At 45.8% G+C, this 12,941-nt stretch overlaps 1 protein-coding gene across 1 annotated transcript in view; it reads left to right on the top strand.

Annotated features, from left to right (window-relative positions):
- The first annotated feature begins 3,723 nt into the window (after nucleotides 1-3,723).
- The window catches only part of vat1 (vesicle amine transport 1), a 30,275-nt gene continuing 21,057 nt past the window's right edge, over nucleotides 3,724-12,941 (top strand). Inside the window, exons 1-2 of the mRNA XM_046414647.1 lie at nucleotides 3,724-4,426; nucleotides 10,183-10,390. Of these exons, the coding sequence (XP_046270603.1) occupies nucleotides 3,998-4,426; nucleotides 10,183-10,390 (637 nt within the window). The 5' untranslated portion in view covers nucleotides 3,724-3,997. The remainder of the gene's footprint in view (nucleotides 4,427-10,182; nucleotides 10,391-12,941) is intronic.

The following is a 12,941-nucleotide window of genomic DNA, read 5'->3' on the forward strand; positions in this document are numbered from 1 at the left end:
CACATCGTACATATTCCCGTTGGAAGCTCGTCAGTGATTGCACTCCAAACAGCAAACACACACACACACACACACACACACACAGCGTACTCAAACTTATATCTATTTTATCTAATGATAGTTTTTCAGTCTGCTTGCTGGCCAGCTGTAACTGGATGTGGCTGCATCTGACCTTACAGCACTCTGACGGGAGCGATTTCACACCATCTGAAACCATACTGCCTTAAGTTATGGGGCAAATCTCTGGGCCTCTGAGGCTGAATGTGTCCAATTATTTGTTAATCATGGTGTTTGGTGATAACTAACCTACTGTTCCCCGTTACTGATGGGAAAGCAGCATAAATAGGCCTTTTGATTTAGTCTCAGCATGACCTCTTAATGAAGACACAATAAATGCAGCATACACAGATAAAATAGTCCATGAAATTAAGTAGTTAGAGGTGAGTGGGCTGCTTTATGGGCCTTTTCGCCTGCACTTCAGCTGATATTCTCTGGAAGTGCTCCGCTCAGGAGTTATTGGTTTTCTGAATGAGATAATTAAATGACGCGTCACCATTTGACCGGACGGCGCTGTCGAGTCGTCGTTTCTCCTCTGAAGAGCGACACTGGCGCCTTCTGGACGAAAGTGGTATTACATCAATACAATTTACAAAGAGCACAAGCCCTATCAGTCATACCGACAAAATAATAACAGTGAGAGAGCAATACACAGAAATCCAATTTATCTCAGCCCTCTACAACACACTTGCCGAGCTATTAAATCACTTGCTGTCTTTTTCGTCACATTATTATCTTGACTATGGTTTGTGCCGTTGGTGCATTGTTGTCTCTTTCAGAAGCGCAAGGAAGATTCAGCTCCTTCACTTCAGTAAAAAGTACAAACACAACAATGTAAAAATACTCCATTACAAGCCGAAGTCTTATATTAAAGCTTCTACAGTAAAGTCTTATCAGGTAGTACAGTACAGTGTAATAAGCAGACTAGAATGAGTACCTTAAACCACTGTGATGCATACAATCACATGTTACTGCTCTAGCTGATTGTGGTGGTCATTCTAACTATTAGTATGGATGTGTAACTATTGGTAGTTCGATCCAGTGGTTCCTGACATGCGTGGAAGCTTCTGAAGGGTTGCGTGTCTGTGTGTGTGTGTGTGGGGGGGGGCTGATCCCAAGTGAGTCTCTGAGGCAGGCGAACAGCAGATGGCAGCACCTATTCATTACCAGAGCCCGAAGGCTTTTTGTATATTTTAAGACAGGACCCTTCCAGACCTTATGGAGGGCAGACAAAAATATTTTATCATCTTTTCATAAAGCAGACATCTGCAGGCCTGTACAGGAAACTGCTCAGGCTCATCACTTTGTCCTTAGACGTTTCCCATTTCACTTTAAGAACCTCCAATGCTCGTATCTTGCATTTAGAGCACAAATAAATACAGAAAGAATCCATGGGTCCATAAACGAATAAATACTTACATTAATGGTCTGACTATTTAGCACCATCTGCTGCGTCTGCCAGCAGGTGGGTGGGTGTAATGTTCTTCATCACCATTACCTGCATGTTACTCTGACTGAGCCAAAAGGTTTTGTGCATCATTCAGCGTTTACAAACAATTACATTACAACAAACAATGCCAGCAGCAAATCACTCAACAGGAGGCTAAATGAGCAAAAAATAAATATGTATTTTCAATTTTATAGGCGTGACCAGAGGCTGAACTGGTAAGGAGCCAGTAGGCAGTGACTTCTCGCCAGGAAGAATCAATTTGTCCCGTAACTCTAACCCGACTGTGAACGAACTGCTGAACATGATTCAGCATCCTGCTCAGGGATACTGCAGTCGTGTATAAAAGAAAAACATTCACCTGTGTGTGTATGTGTGTGTGTGTGTGTTGAGAGGGTAAAAAATGTTGAACAGACTAGAAATACTGTAAGGCACCCCAATACTTGCAATGATAAGCAAGTAAGTCACTGTAACTACTGAACATGAAGGTATTAATACTTCATAAGTCTGCAGTAATAATTCCTGCACACATGAGCAGGATTTGGATGACTTGCCGTAACTCATTTTTCTAGAGTTGTTATAAAGCCCAGTATTTGCCCAGTTTTAATGGAGACGAAAATGTGTGTGTGTGTGTTTGCAGCTCAGACACACACACATCCCAGACTCCCTGCAGACTCAGTCTATTTGCCTGGCAGAGTGGTGACACAGTACTTTATCCAGGCCAAATTACACCGCTGAGCAGCATTATGCATTCAATAACCTACTTAGACAATAGAGTAAGTCTCCAAACTACACCAGGTGTCCAAGGCAGTGCATCTCTGTTCCTGTGTCCTATTCCTTTAGCCGCAGCCATTTCCTGTGATGGGCACATGTTAAAAGCCTTTTTTTTAGCTGTTGGAGTGTGTTCTGAAATTCTCTCCCTGGCTTCGCAGTGAGACACATAACTAAAGGTTTTATATTATGCTTCACGTTTTAATCCTTCTTTCAGTCATCTTCCTGACTTTGCCTTGATGGTACGTTAACATACCAGGCCTGCCAGAGCTAATGAGGAGATGAGCCACTCTGTGAGCACCCACAGCATGCTGATGTGTATTCATTGCTGCTCGGTGTGGTTGGGGAGGAAACACAGACAGTCCGCCTTGTAACATTTTTGCCTGCGTCAAGGCGGCAGATCAGTGAGGCCTCCATCCTACATCATTATGCCTCTGTGGGATATCGATTGGGACGTTGCTGACTTTGGCCTCAGGAGCGCTGAGTGGCACTTAATGGCCACAAGGTGTCTTACCACTCCTCCTGTGGTCATGTGTCTCTGAAAGGACACTGGGCTGGTCTGTGGGCTCTGTAGAGCTGGAAAATGTGAATAGACTCCGGTTTCTTTGTGTGATAAATATAAAAGACATTGGCAGTTACAAGTATGATGGCAAAAGTTTAACTATTTCTGTCTATCACTCGAGCCACCAGGACTCTCTCTGAATGTCCCACTAGCTTTCAACGGAGAGGTCAGCCTGCCCTGTGGTTCTGCCTCTCTGTACTGAAGTTGAATAATACAAGGCAGGTTATATCATTTAATCAAAAACTGGCGTGACCTCAACACAAACTCATATTTTTCTGAGCTGCCTGTGCAGGGAAGTTACAACAATGAGCCGTACGCAGGTCCAAAGTTCCTGCAAATCCTACTGCAGAATAGGCAGCATAAACAGACGTTTCCTCTGGCTGCTGCTGTTCCAGCAACACAAACCTCGCTGCTCAACAGGCAGCAGTAAACACACAGAAAAAAGCAAAACCTTACTGAAGGGCTAAGTTCATAATGTGTGATTTCTGTTCTATCTGATTTGAAAGCATTATTGCACCGTTTTCTGAAGGTTTCTCTCTGACAGCTCAAAAGATGACAGATCAGTGAACAGTGCTGGGATTATAGTGACCTCTTTTGTATCTTACATAATCATACAATATTTATCTGTGGCTTCTTGTGCTACTAGTTGCTGTTATGACATTGTAACTTTAATGTGTGTCAGAGTGGAGTAAAATCTCCCTGCAGTAATCAGCAGATTTTGAACAAGGATTTGCTGGGTTTCCTTCAGTTTTATTTGCCTCTTTTGACATTTTTGCAAATCACCTCTCTGCTTGATGCAATCTAGGCTGTTCCTAGCCCTTCCCAACCAGACAAGCCCATCCAATCACGCAAGCCAATCCCCGGGTTTTATCAGTTCTCCGTGTTTTCCAGCCTGCCTCTGTCTCGTCCCACTCACACTCTCTGTCAGAGCGCGGCGTTGACAGCCACTGGCCACTGATCAGCCCACTCTGTCGGGGTTTGTGTCTCCATCCAAGACTGCTGAAAAAGAAGCTCTGACTCTCGCATTTCCTTTTATTTGCAAGGCAAGCAAACCAACAAGTCCGTCCACGGCAACGGAAGCACCAGAAGTGAACGAGGGAAGGAATAAAAGCATCTAAGTAATTTTCTAGACTCATCACTGTCTCACAGCTCCCTGCACGATGTCTGGAGAGGACGCACCTGCCCAGCAGCAAAACGCCGTGGACCAGAAGCAGGAGACCAAACCCGCCGAGGAGCCCAAAAACGAGCCCCCCAAGACGGAGTCCGCACCCGCCGCCGCCGCCGCCGACGCAGCAGCTGCCCCCGCGGCGACCACCGAGAAGGTCCCCGAGGAGGAGACGTTCACCTACCGCGCCCTGGTGCTCACCGGCTACGGGGGCTATGATAAAGTCAAGCTGCAGGTGAAGAAGGGCAAGCCGGCCCTCAAGGCTGGAGAGGTCCTGGTGCGGGTCAAGGCTTGCGGGCTGAACTTCGCAGACCTGATGGCTCGGCAGGGGCTTTACGACCGGCTGCCGTCCCCGCCGGTCACCCCAGGAATGGAGTGCTCCGGGGTGGTGGAGGCTGTCGGGGAAGAAGTGACGGACAGAAAAGTAAGCACATACGCCTCTCAGCTTTTCCCCTAGCCACTCCAAGTGTAATTTTCTTATGTTTTTATGTGCTTTGTTGCAAGTGATGAATATTTGTCTTCATTTTTTGCTGCTGAACGGCCACATCTGGGTATGGGCGTGTCAGGCTTTGCTCGCCGCTCAGGGAGCGGCGGCCGCGCTGAACACTCATTAAACAGTTTCACTACTTAATCCATTTTAATGGCAGCAGACTATTGGGTCAGGTAATTGAGACAATAGCAGGTTAATAATAGATAATGTCCTGTAGTTTATGTTTGGGCTGCCATAGTTGTTCATCCATTCATTCACTCGTGCGTAATGAGGAGCCTGCACTTATAAACCTTTCAGTGCGTTCGTGTTGTGTTTCATTGTTGTAGAAGCAGCTTCAGAGTGTTTAAATGACACGAGTTGAGCACAATGAGGCCAGCAGCAGGCGTCGCCCCTCTTGTCTTTTCAAATCGCGCAGCCTGTGCGCACTTCGGCTGAGCGACTTGAGGCGCCGCGCAGTAGCTGATCTGCGGGATGAATTCACTGCTCATACGCAACATGTTTGTGTGTTGTAAATCCAAATAAACACATGCAAATCCGCGGGATGTTTGCCACCCTTGCAGCTACCTACGCTGTGCTGCGCTTTGGTGTGTGCCAAGGCGCGGAGAGCCGCGTCAAGTCAGCCAGAGGTAGCAACGAAAAGACCGGAAATGTGACTGTTCCGCCTTCAAAATTAAAGCTCTGAACAGTCACGAAAGGGTGTCTTTTGAAGCCATGGTGAAAATATACGAAATGATGTGTTAACCGTGTTGGGTTATAATACGGCCGCATGATCTGATCATATAGGACTACAGTACAGACAGGCTGCAGGTCTGCAGTTCATCCTGCTTTGGCCTTAATGGTTGGAGTGTGCACAATTTGAATAAAACAATAAAAGGACAGTTTGGTTCCGATTCCATTCATCACTTCTTCCTCTGCTTTGCTTGCAGAAATTGCTGTCAATGTTAATTAGTAAGGGACTTTATTTTGTAAACGACGGTCAGATGCTACAGTTATTAATATGGCTGACTTGACTCCGGTGGCGGGGACCGAAGTCACCGTCGCCTTTTGTTACCGGGAGCGACGGTGGCGCACAGACTCACCGAGCGGAAAGGGCGAGGCGCGCCGCACCAGACAACGAGATGTGAGAACGACTCACTCTGCCCCTGTGGCGTCCAAAATATATTTACAGTCATCAGTACATCAGGATTAAAGTTCAAACCTGCGCGCCCTCACACAGTGAAGCAATTGAATAATACCAAAAATAATAATTAAACATCTCAGACTTTTCTCCAATGTGGAACCAAAGAGAATGAAGTGGTGACCGAAGAGGAATCATTAGTCGGTTCCTTACATCGCATGATGAGTCACAGGCCCATATGTCTGTCTCCTGGCTGCGCGGCATCACCACGTTAACGCCTTAGTAGGGCAATTAAACGACAAAGCCAGCATGTTACACATCAGCCGGCGATGACTCACACTGTTTGTTGTAAGAGCACCACATTTTCCTCACACCAATCACTTCATATCACAACACCACGCTGATAACGTTAGTGGTACAAGTGCGGGATCAGTGCATCTGGCTGGGAGTGGCACATATGCCTATCAAGTCCATCTGGAAGGGAAGTCTGTGCGGGGTAATGTGGATATGACCGGCGATAGGTCAGCCAGGCATCATAGAAGGTCAAGAACCTCGTGTTTCTAAAATACTTTACAGCTTCTTTCCACATTGTCAGTGATGTAGATTGGATTTAAAGGTCACACACTGCACACACACGCACACACACAGCTTGTCATCAAGGCCTCACACTCCCACATCCCCTTGCAGCCCTTAGGTTATAGAATTAAGCGCCAATCTTCCTAATGGATGGAGATCTCTGAGATCTTTTGGCAGCTAACTCAGAGGGAATGTGCTGACCCTGGTGGCACATAATTTTTGGGAGGCTCATCACTCACTGCGGCTCTGTCTGCCTGTCTGCCTGTCTGCCTGTCTGCCTCTGCTTCTCCCTGACACACATGCACACAAAGACATACGATAATGGCTTTGTCTGATGGTTTGCTCGTCTTGAAGTGCACACAAGGCTGCGCACACATTCTGGGCATTTAATCAGGTGCAACATAAACATCAGTGGCTACAGTGGGATTCATTTTTAGTTGATCTCTCTGTCACTGAACCTAATGGTGAGCGTCTGCTCACAAGCATTTGAGAACTGTGGCTTTATTCGACACATGAGAAAAACATTTTTATTTTATTTGTCAAAGAAATTAAATAATAAATATCGTTTTGGTCTCAAAGTTCAGGTATTGTATTGCCACCAGTATAGAAAAGTTCCACCTACCCCTGAATATAATGTAATTAAAATTCCTCCCTACCTCATTCTCTAATGTTTATACTTTTGAAAAGTTTATAAGGGCAGCACTTGCACCATTGTTGCCTTCTAGCCTCCCCGTCTTTCGGTTGAATATTGTTTTGCCGCTTGCTGGCTCCTCTGTTGTTGTTTTTTTTTACATTTATTTATTATCCTCTGCATGCCTCGCTTTGTCTTTCAATAACTGCTGCAAAACAAGCATCCCTTGAGGGGACAATGGGGCTGAATGAAGTAAGACTACAGTGTCCTCACCCCAAATGACCTGAGAGGGAGTGCAGGGAAACGTGTAACAGTGAGTAAGCGAGTGAAGAGGGGAAATATCTCAAATCAAGCTCCCCTGACGCCAAACATCAGCACTTTTTTTTCCTCCTGGCTGATTTTTCATGCTCTCCCTCGGTGAGTTTTGGTAGGATCTGACCCATATGTTCTCAATTACCTCCCTTTGGCCCACATTGTCATTCTGGTATTTCCTCCATCCCCCTTTCCTTCTCTCCATCTATCTCTCCTTTCTTTCATATAATCACTTGATTCTTCCACTGTTGATCATGCTGTCAGAGAATTCCTCCCCTTTAAGGTACATCTGCTCTCTCTTCCTCTCCTCTCCTTTCTATACCTTCCTCCCTGCTCTGCTCTTTCATCCTACATGTCATTTCCACCATGATCACAGCATTTAGAGCCTGCCTTCATACTCTGCAAGGCCTGTTGACGGCTTGCCAGAAGCTGCTGGCTTAAATCAAACGTCCTTCTTTTGTATTTTTCTCCTCGAAGGTTGTCCAATGTGATGTTCCCTGATAAACTCTGGAAATTTCTGAGATTGAAAGTATAGAGGAAGAAGAAGTGAAGTGACGAGGAAGAATAATCGTGTTTTGTCGGCATGATATGCTGATTTGCATAATCAGAGGTGCAGTCAAGTGCAAAAAGCAGACAGTCCTGTCAGAGATTTTGCTGGATGTGAGCAGGGCGTGGCCTCGGTCCTGACACCATGCAAACCGCGTTAAAGCACAATACAACCTGCGCTGACACCAGGGAGGTATTATGTTTCTTTTTAATTACAATTACGGGAGCTTCTCCATGTGGGTGTCAACGTTTAACTTTCACATTTTGTCTGCCCTTTTTATTTTCTCTGAAATTTTTTTGCTGAGCTCATCAAACTCAAAGCCACAAAGCAGCTGACTTGGAGGCCCGCATGCCCCAAAATTGAATCACCATCTGATTAAGTCCATTCATACACAGTTAACTGGAAATGTCTTTGTTCAGCACCCCCACACTCCTGACCCCGAATGTGAGTACATTTGATGCAGTGACATCAAGGCTATGAAAGGAAATGTAAGAAGTGTGTGTGTGTGTCACACGGCGTGAAGATGTTGTAACAGAAATGTCACAAGGTTCGCTCGCCCGGCCTTGAACATTGCTGCCCAGCTTCTGTATGACTGACACTAACTCACATGCTTAACGTGGGTGCTGACGAATAGCTGCAGATGAATTTGAAGGCGATGTGTGAGTCATGTTTGTGTGTGTGTGTTTCCTGTAAAAGCCTCCCCCATCTATCGATTTGTGCCACACTGTACCCCTAGTCAAACCGGCGAGATTGATGAGTTTGAAGACTCAAAAAAAAAAAATAAAATAAATAAAAAAGAGAGATGGGAGAGAGCGAGTGAGCATAAACAACAAAAGGAAGGAAAGAGAAGTGGTCTGTGGTGAAATGGTGAAAGTATAGTTTGAATATAAACCAAATGACTCGGCCTCAGACAGAAAGATGAAAAGAAAAAGAGAGAGGGAGATCTCTCTAATTGGAGTGGATCGACAGCGAGGCGCATGGCTCCCGCCGGACCATTAGAGAGGCCCGGGTGGAGAGGGTTTGTTCCCAGGAGGAGAGAGCTTGTCTTATGCTCAGCCATGAGGAAGAATCTGGCAGGGACTCTGAGTGGAGAGAGGCCAGGGGAGAAGATGGGCCCCCATTGTCCTGTCTCGCTGATGAGGAAGAGGGGATACGAGACACTCCTCACACAAGAAAAGAAAGAGTGCAGAAGAGACAGAGTGAGACGGTGAAAGATGAAGAGTCAGGGAGGAAAGAGAGAGCGTCAAAGGAGGCGGCGAGGCAGAAACGCAGGCAGGATGAGACGCGGGGCTGGAGAAGGGGAAGGAAGATGTTCTAAAGTTGTGAGAGGAAAAGGAGTCAGGAAGTGAAAGAGAAAGAAGGGAAGAGAAAAAGTGAGGGCAATGGAAACGGGGCGGGAGGGAGAGCGGCGTCTAGAGGGGTTAAGGGGGAGGAAGAAAACAGGAAGAGAGTTATAATGCCACAGTCGTCTCTGTTTCCTGTGTCCCCCGAGTGGGCTCTCCTGATTGGTTATCGAGGGCGCTGGGGGTATGTTTACATCGTGGCTTGTCCTTCTGAGAAGAAACAGTTGTGAATTGGAGGATCCTGCTTTGATAAGGATAGTTTGGCAGCAGAAAATGATAAAGATGGAGACTTTGACTGATGCCTGTGGCTTCCTCAAGTTCCCAACAATAGAAACTGCTCAGATGATACAAAGAGCAATTGTGACATTTCTATTATAGTCAAACATTTGCTAAAGAGGAAAATCAGAATAAATTTCTTAGAAGGTGTCGCAAAGCCACACATTTAGCACACTAGCAGTTCTTCTCTTTATCTTTTCATCATCTGTCAGCACTTTCCCTCGCTGTCAAATCTGTTCTGTAGCCACTGCAAGGCGCTAAGTTAAAAACTGGAAAACAGCCATCTTACTTTGGCACCAATCCTGAAGATGTAACCTATGAAACAAAAAGGAAAAAAGTGCCACTTCCTTGTTTTGCCCTCTTTCCTCTGCAGCTTCATTATTTCCCTCTGTGAAGTCAATACAGTTACCACTCTTGCTCCGCTGTGGGTTTATTGCTTTACTTGTTTGATTGCATTCTACAAGAGCAAACTCTTGGAGGTTTGGTGGATGTGGTGGCTGCATGTTTACAGGTCTGCCAGTGTTGTGGGCTAAACATTAAACCACCACTCTTACTATTCCTGCTGCACGGCTCACATGTTTCCCACAGTGCCAAATGGCAGGACACTCCAGAACACATCAGGCTCTAGCAGCGAAACCTCCTGGGGTATTGAACTGCCAATGGATCCTGTTCAAGCTTGAGAAATCAATTAAACTACAGCAGAACCTTAATTGAGTACAATCTTTATGGTTATTTGCTCCCATTTTCCCCACATTTCCGTAACGCTTGTCATTGTAGATTATAGTATTAACCCAGAAACATTCTTCCGAGGAAGAAAACAAGCACCTCTGGCTTGAAACAACTGTGTTAAGGACCTACTCCTCAGTATTCCTGTGCCTTCTGTTCCAGGTCGGCGATAAGGTGATGGTGCTGAACCGTTTCGGGCTGTGGCAGGAGGTGGCGGTGGTGCCGGCGAACCACACCTTCCTCATCCCAGAGGGCATGAGCTTCGAGCAGGCAGCAGCCCTTCCCGTGAACTACATCACTGCCTACATGATGCTGTTTGACTTCGGCAACCTGCGGCCCAACCAGAGCGTCCTCATTCATGCTGCTGCAGGTAAGGAGACAAACACAAATACAGAGAAAGAGACACAGCACACATGCACAATGGACACACACTGACTCTTGAGAAGGGATTCATCGCTCTCCATGAAAGGCCATTATTTTAAATGATGGTTGATTTCATTGTAGTAATAATTCACCCCCAAACTAAAACAGTCATCATTTCACCCTCTTTGTAAATAACCCAAAGTTCCGATGCAAATTTATGTTGCAATCCTGCAACTAAAAACCACATTTAATCAGCTTTATCGCAGCATATGTCAACCAAGCATTGAACTGTCCTCTGTAGTTAGCAGCCACACATTTCAGTATCACACCTCGAGACTTTTGAGATGGTCTGTGAAGAACAAAGTTTCACATGCTCTGCAGAAGTTCAGCACAAGATTCAAAGCTTGAGGAAACGCCCTTGAATGTAGTGCAGTCGCAGATGTCTTCCTTCTCTGCACCTCCTGTTTATGCATTTCTTTTCTATGTGAATTTTGGCTGATGGAGAAGGTCCACCTGTACATTAGTGTGAGACACGGCTCAATGTTTTGCACCTTCTAGCGCTGTGCTAATGCTGGAGCACCTGCCACCTGGACTGTAGGAGGTCAGAGTTCAGAGTGAGTGGGAAGGAGAAAGAAGAATATTGAGGGAGTAAAAGCACCTGTTTTGGGGTGTGATGCACTGAGCCTGAGAGCATTTGATTTTGCTGTGTTTACACAACCAGGCCAGCTGGAGAGAATGGGAGTGCATTAGCTAAGAGAAAGTGTTCTCTCCCAGTTCTCCTCTCTCTTGTCCTATCTGCCGGTGTGCAGCTCCCACTTTTCCTCCCATTCCCACTCTCTTGCTGTCGAGGGAGTCAGAAAGGGATCCCTCCACATTTGGGACAATGCGTGGGTCTCAGTGGCTAAGAGAAGTAATGAAAAACGAGATGAGTTTTCTCTCCGGGGGGGAGGAGGGCGGGACAAAAGAAAATGACAGAGAGCTCTGCGAGGCTACCAGCCCAGGTGGATGCGTCCCTTGGCGTTTACACAGAAAAACTGAAAATGAATGAATTTGTAAGATTACCATTAAACTGTTTCCCCAGAGCTGAATGACAGCCAACAGACTCATTGTTGTGGGACTGGTGGTCTGCAGAGGAATCCCAAATGTTTGTGTTCACCATGTCATCCAGCTGATGTCATGGCTGTGAACACACATCTTGGCCAGAGGTTTTCTTGCTCAGAGTACGTTCGCTATAGGAGGAATGCTGTGGACGTGTGGTGTAAGACGGTTTTCCCTCACTGGTTTGGTCGAGGCGGCGTCTCTGGTTTCTCGAGGCAGGCCGCCAGTCTTGGCTCGCCAGCTGTCCGGACATCAGGATTGTAAAAGCACATTGTTGAGGCTATGACAAAAACATTTGCCTAAAACTCTGCCTCGCTGCGCTCCGTCATTCTTCTGCATGTGTAAATCATTATCATACTGTGCGCTCGACAACGCTGCTCTGTTGAGAGTAACTCGAGGCTTTTCGTTAATAGCAGTGTGTTTTGTGAAAAAGGTGTTGAGAGATATGCACATCCTTCTCCCAAAACTGCCTCCTAAAACTGTGCTGTGGGACCGCGTGGCTCACATGGTGCTGGTGGCTGAGTGTGTGTGTGGGTGTGTGTGTTCTCGATATTCTCTGATCAAAAGTACCAGTGACCAGAAAGAGACTGTGGGGGTCCGTCTCTGTCTGTCTGCTTATCTGAAGTCTGACACTTTTTTAATATCATGAAGGAAATTGCATACACAGATGCACGTTCCTCACTAAATATATTCCAGTACTGCAACTGGTTATTTTAGCAATATGCTAACATAGGCATATATTGCTACTGGACCTCAGTCTTGGGCTCTGGGAAACCTTGTGATGTGGTTTAAGGGCGTGTCTCCCCTCTACTCCTTTCTGCTCTCAGTATGAAGGAGGGTTTACCTGCCTCTTCACAGTCCTTCCTCCTGTCATATGTATCTCCCATGACTATTTTTTACAGGAAGTAAAACCTCTCTGTATTTCATTTAAAAAAAAAGGTAAAAATCAACAAATGTAACAGCGTAGCATTAATTTGTTCTTTCTTTTTTTCTGTCATTTTCAGAAAGCTCGTTCAGAACCACTGATCTGACGTGTTATCCATCCTCAGTTATGTGCTCTAACCACTTGGTCTTACTTGCTTCCAGCTTTACAGCTGACCCATTCACATGTCATCTATCTGACTGTAATGCAACACATAAAATAAATGCGGAACACCACCACTGCTGCCTCTGCTGAAAATCGTCGTGTCAGTTCTGTTGTTTTCCAAAAATTGATCTCCTTTTTGTGCCGAGTCAAAATCAATTCAACAACAATCAAGTAACACATTAGGATAGAAAGCACATATTGTATTTTGATTATGAAACAGCAGCAATTACCAAGTTCTGTGTAAGTCCTCGGCTCTGCCCACAGCTCCAGTGAACACCCTGTTTAACCACACACGGTATTAGCATGTGGTTAAATGGTTTTACTTCACTTCGTCAGGCTGTCTCAAAGGACGATTGCGTATGAAGTCATATGT

This window comes from Scatophagus argus, chromosome 16, assembly GCF_020382885.2.
Source record: "Scatophagus argus isolate fScaArg1 chromosome 16, fScaArg1.pri, whole genome shotgun sequence".
NCBI lineage: Eukaryota > Metazoa > Chordata > Actinopteri > Scatophagidae > Scatophagus > Scatophagus argus.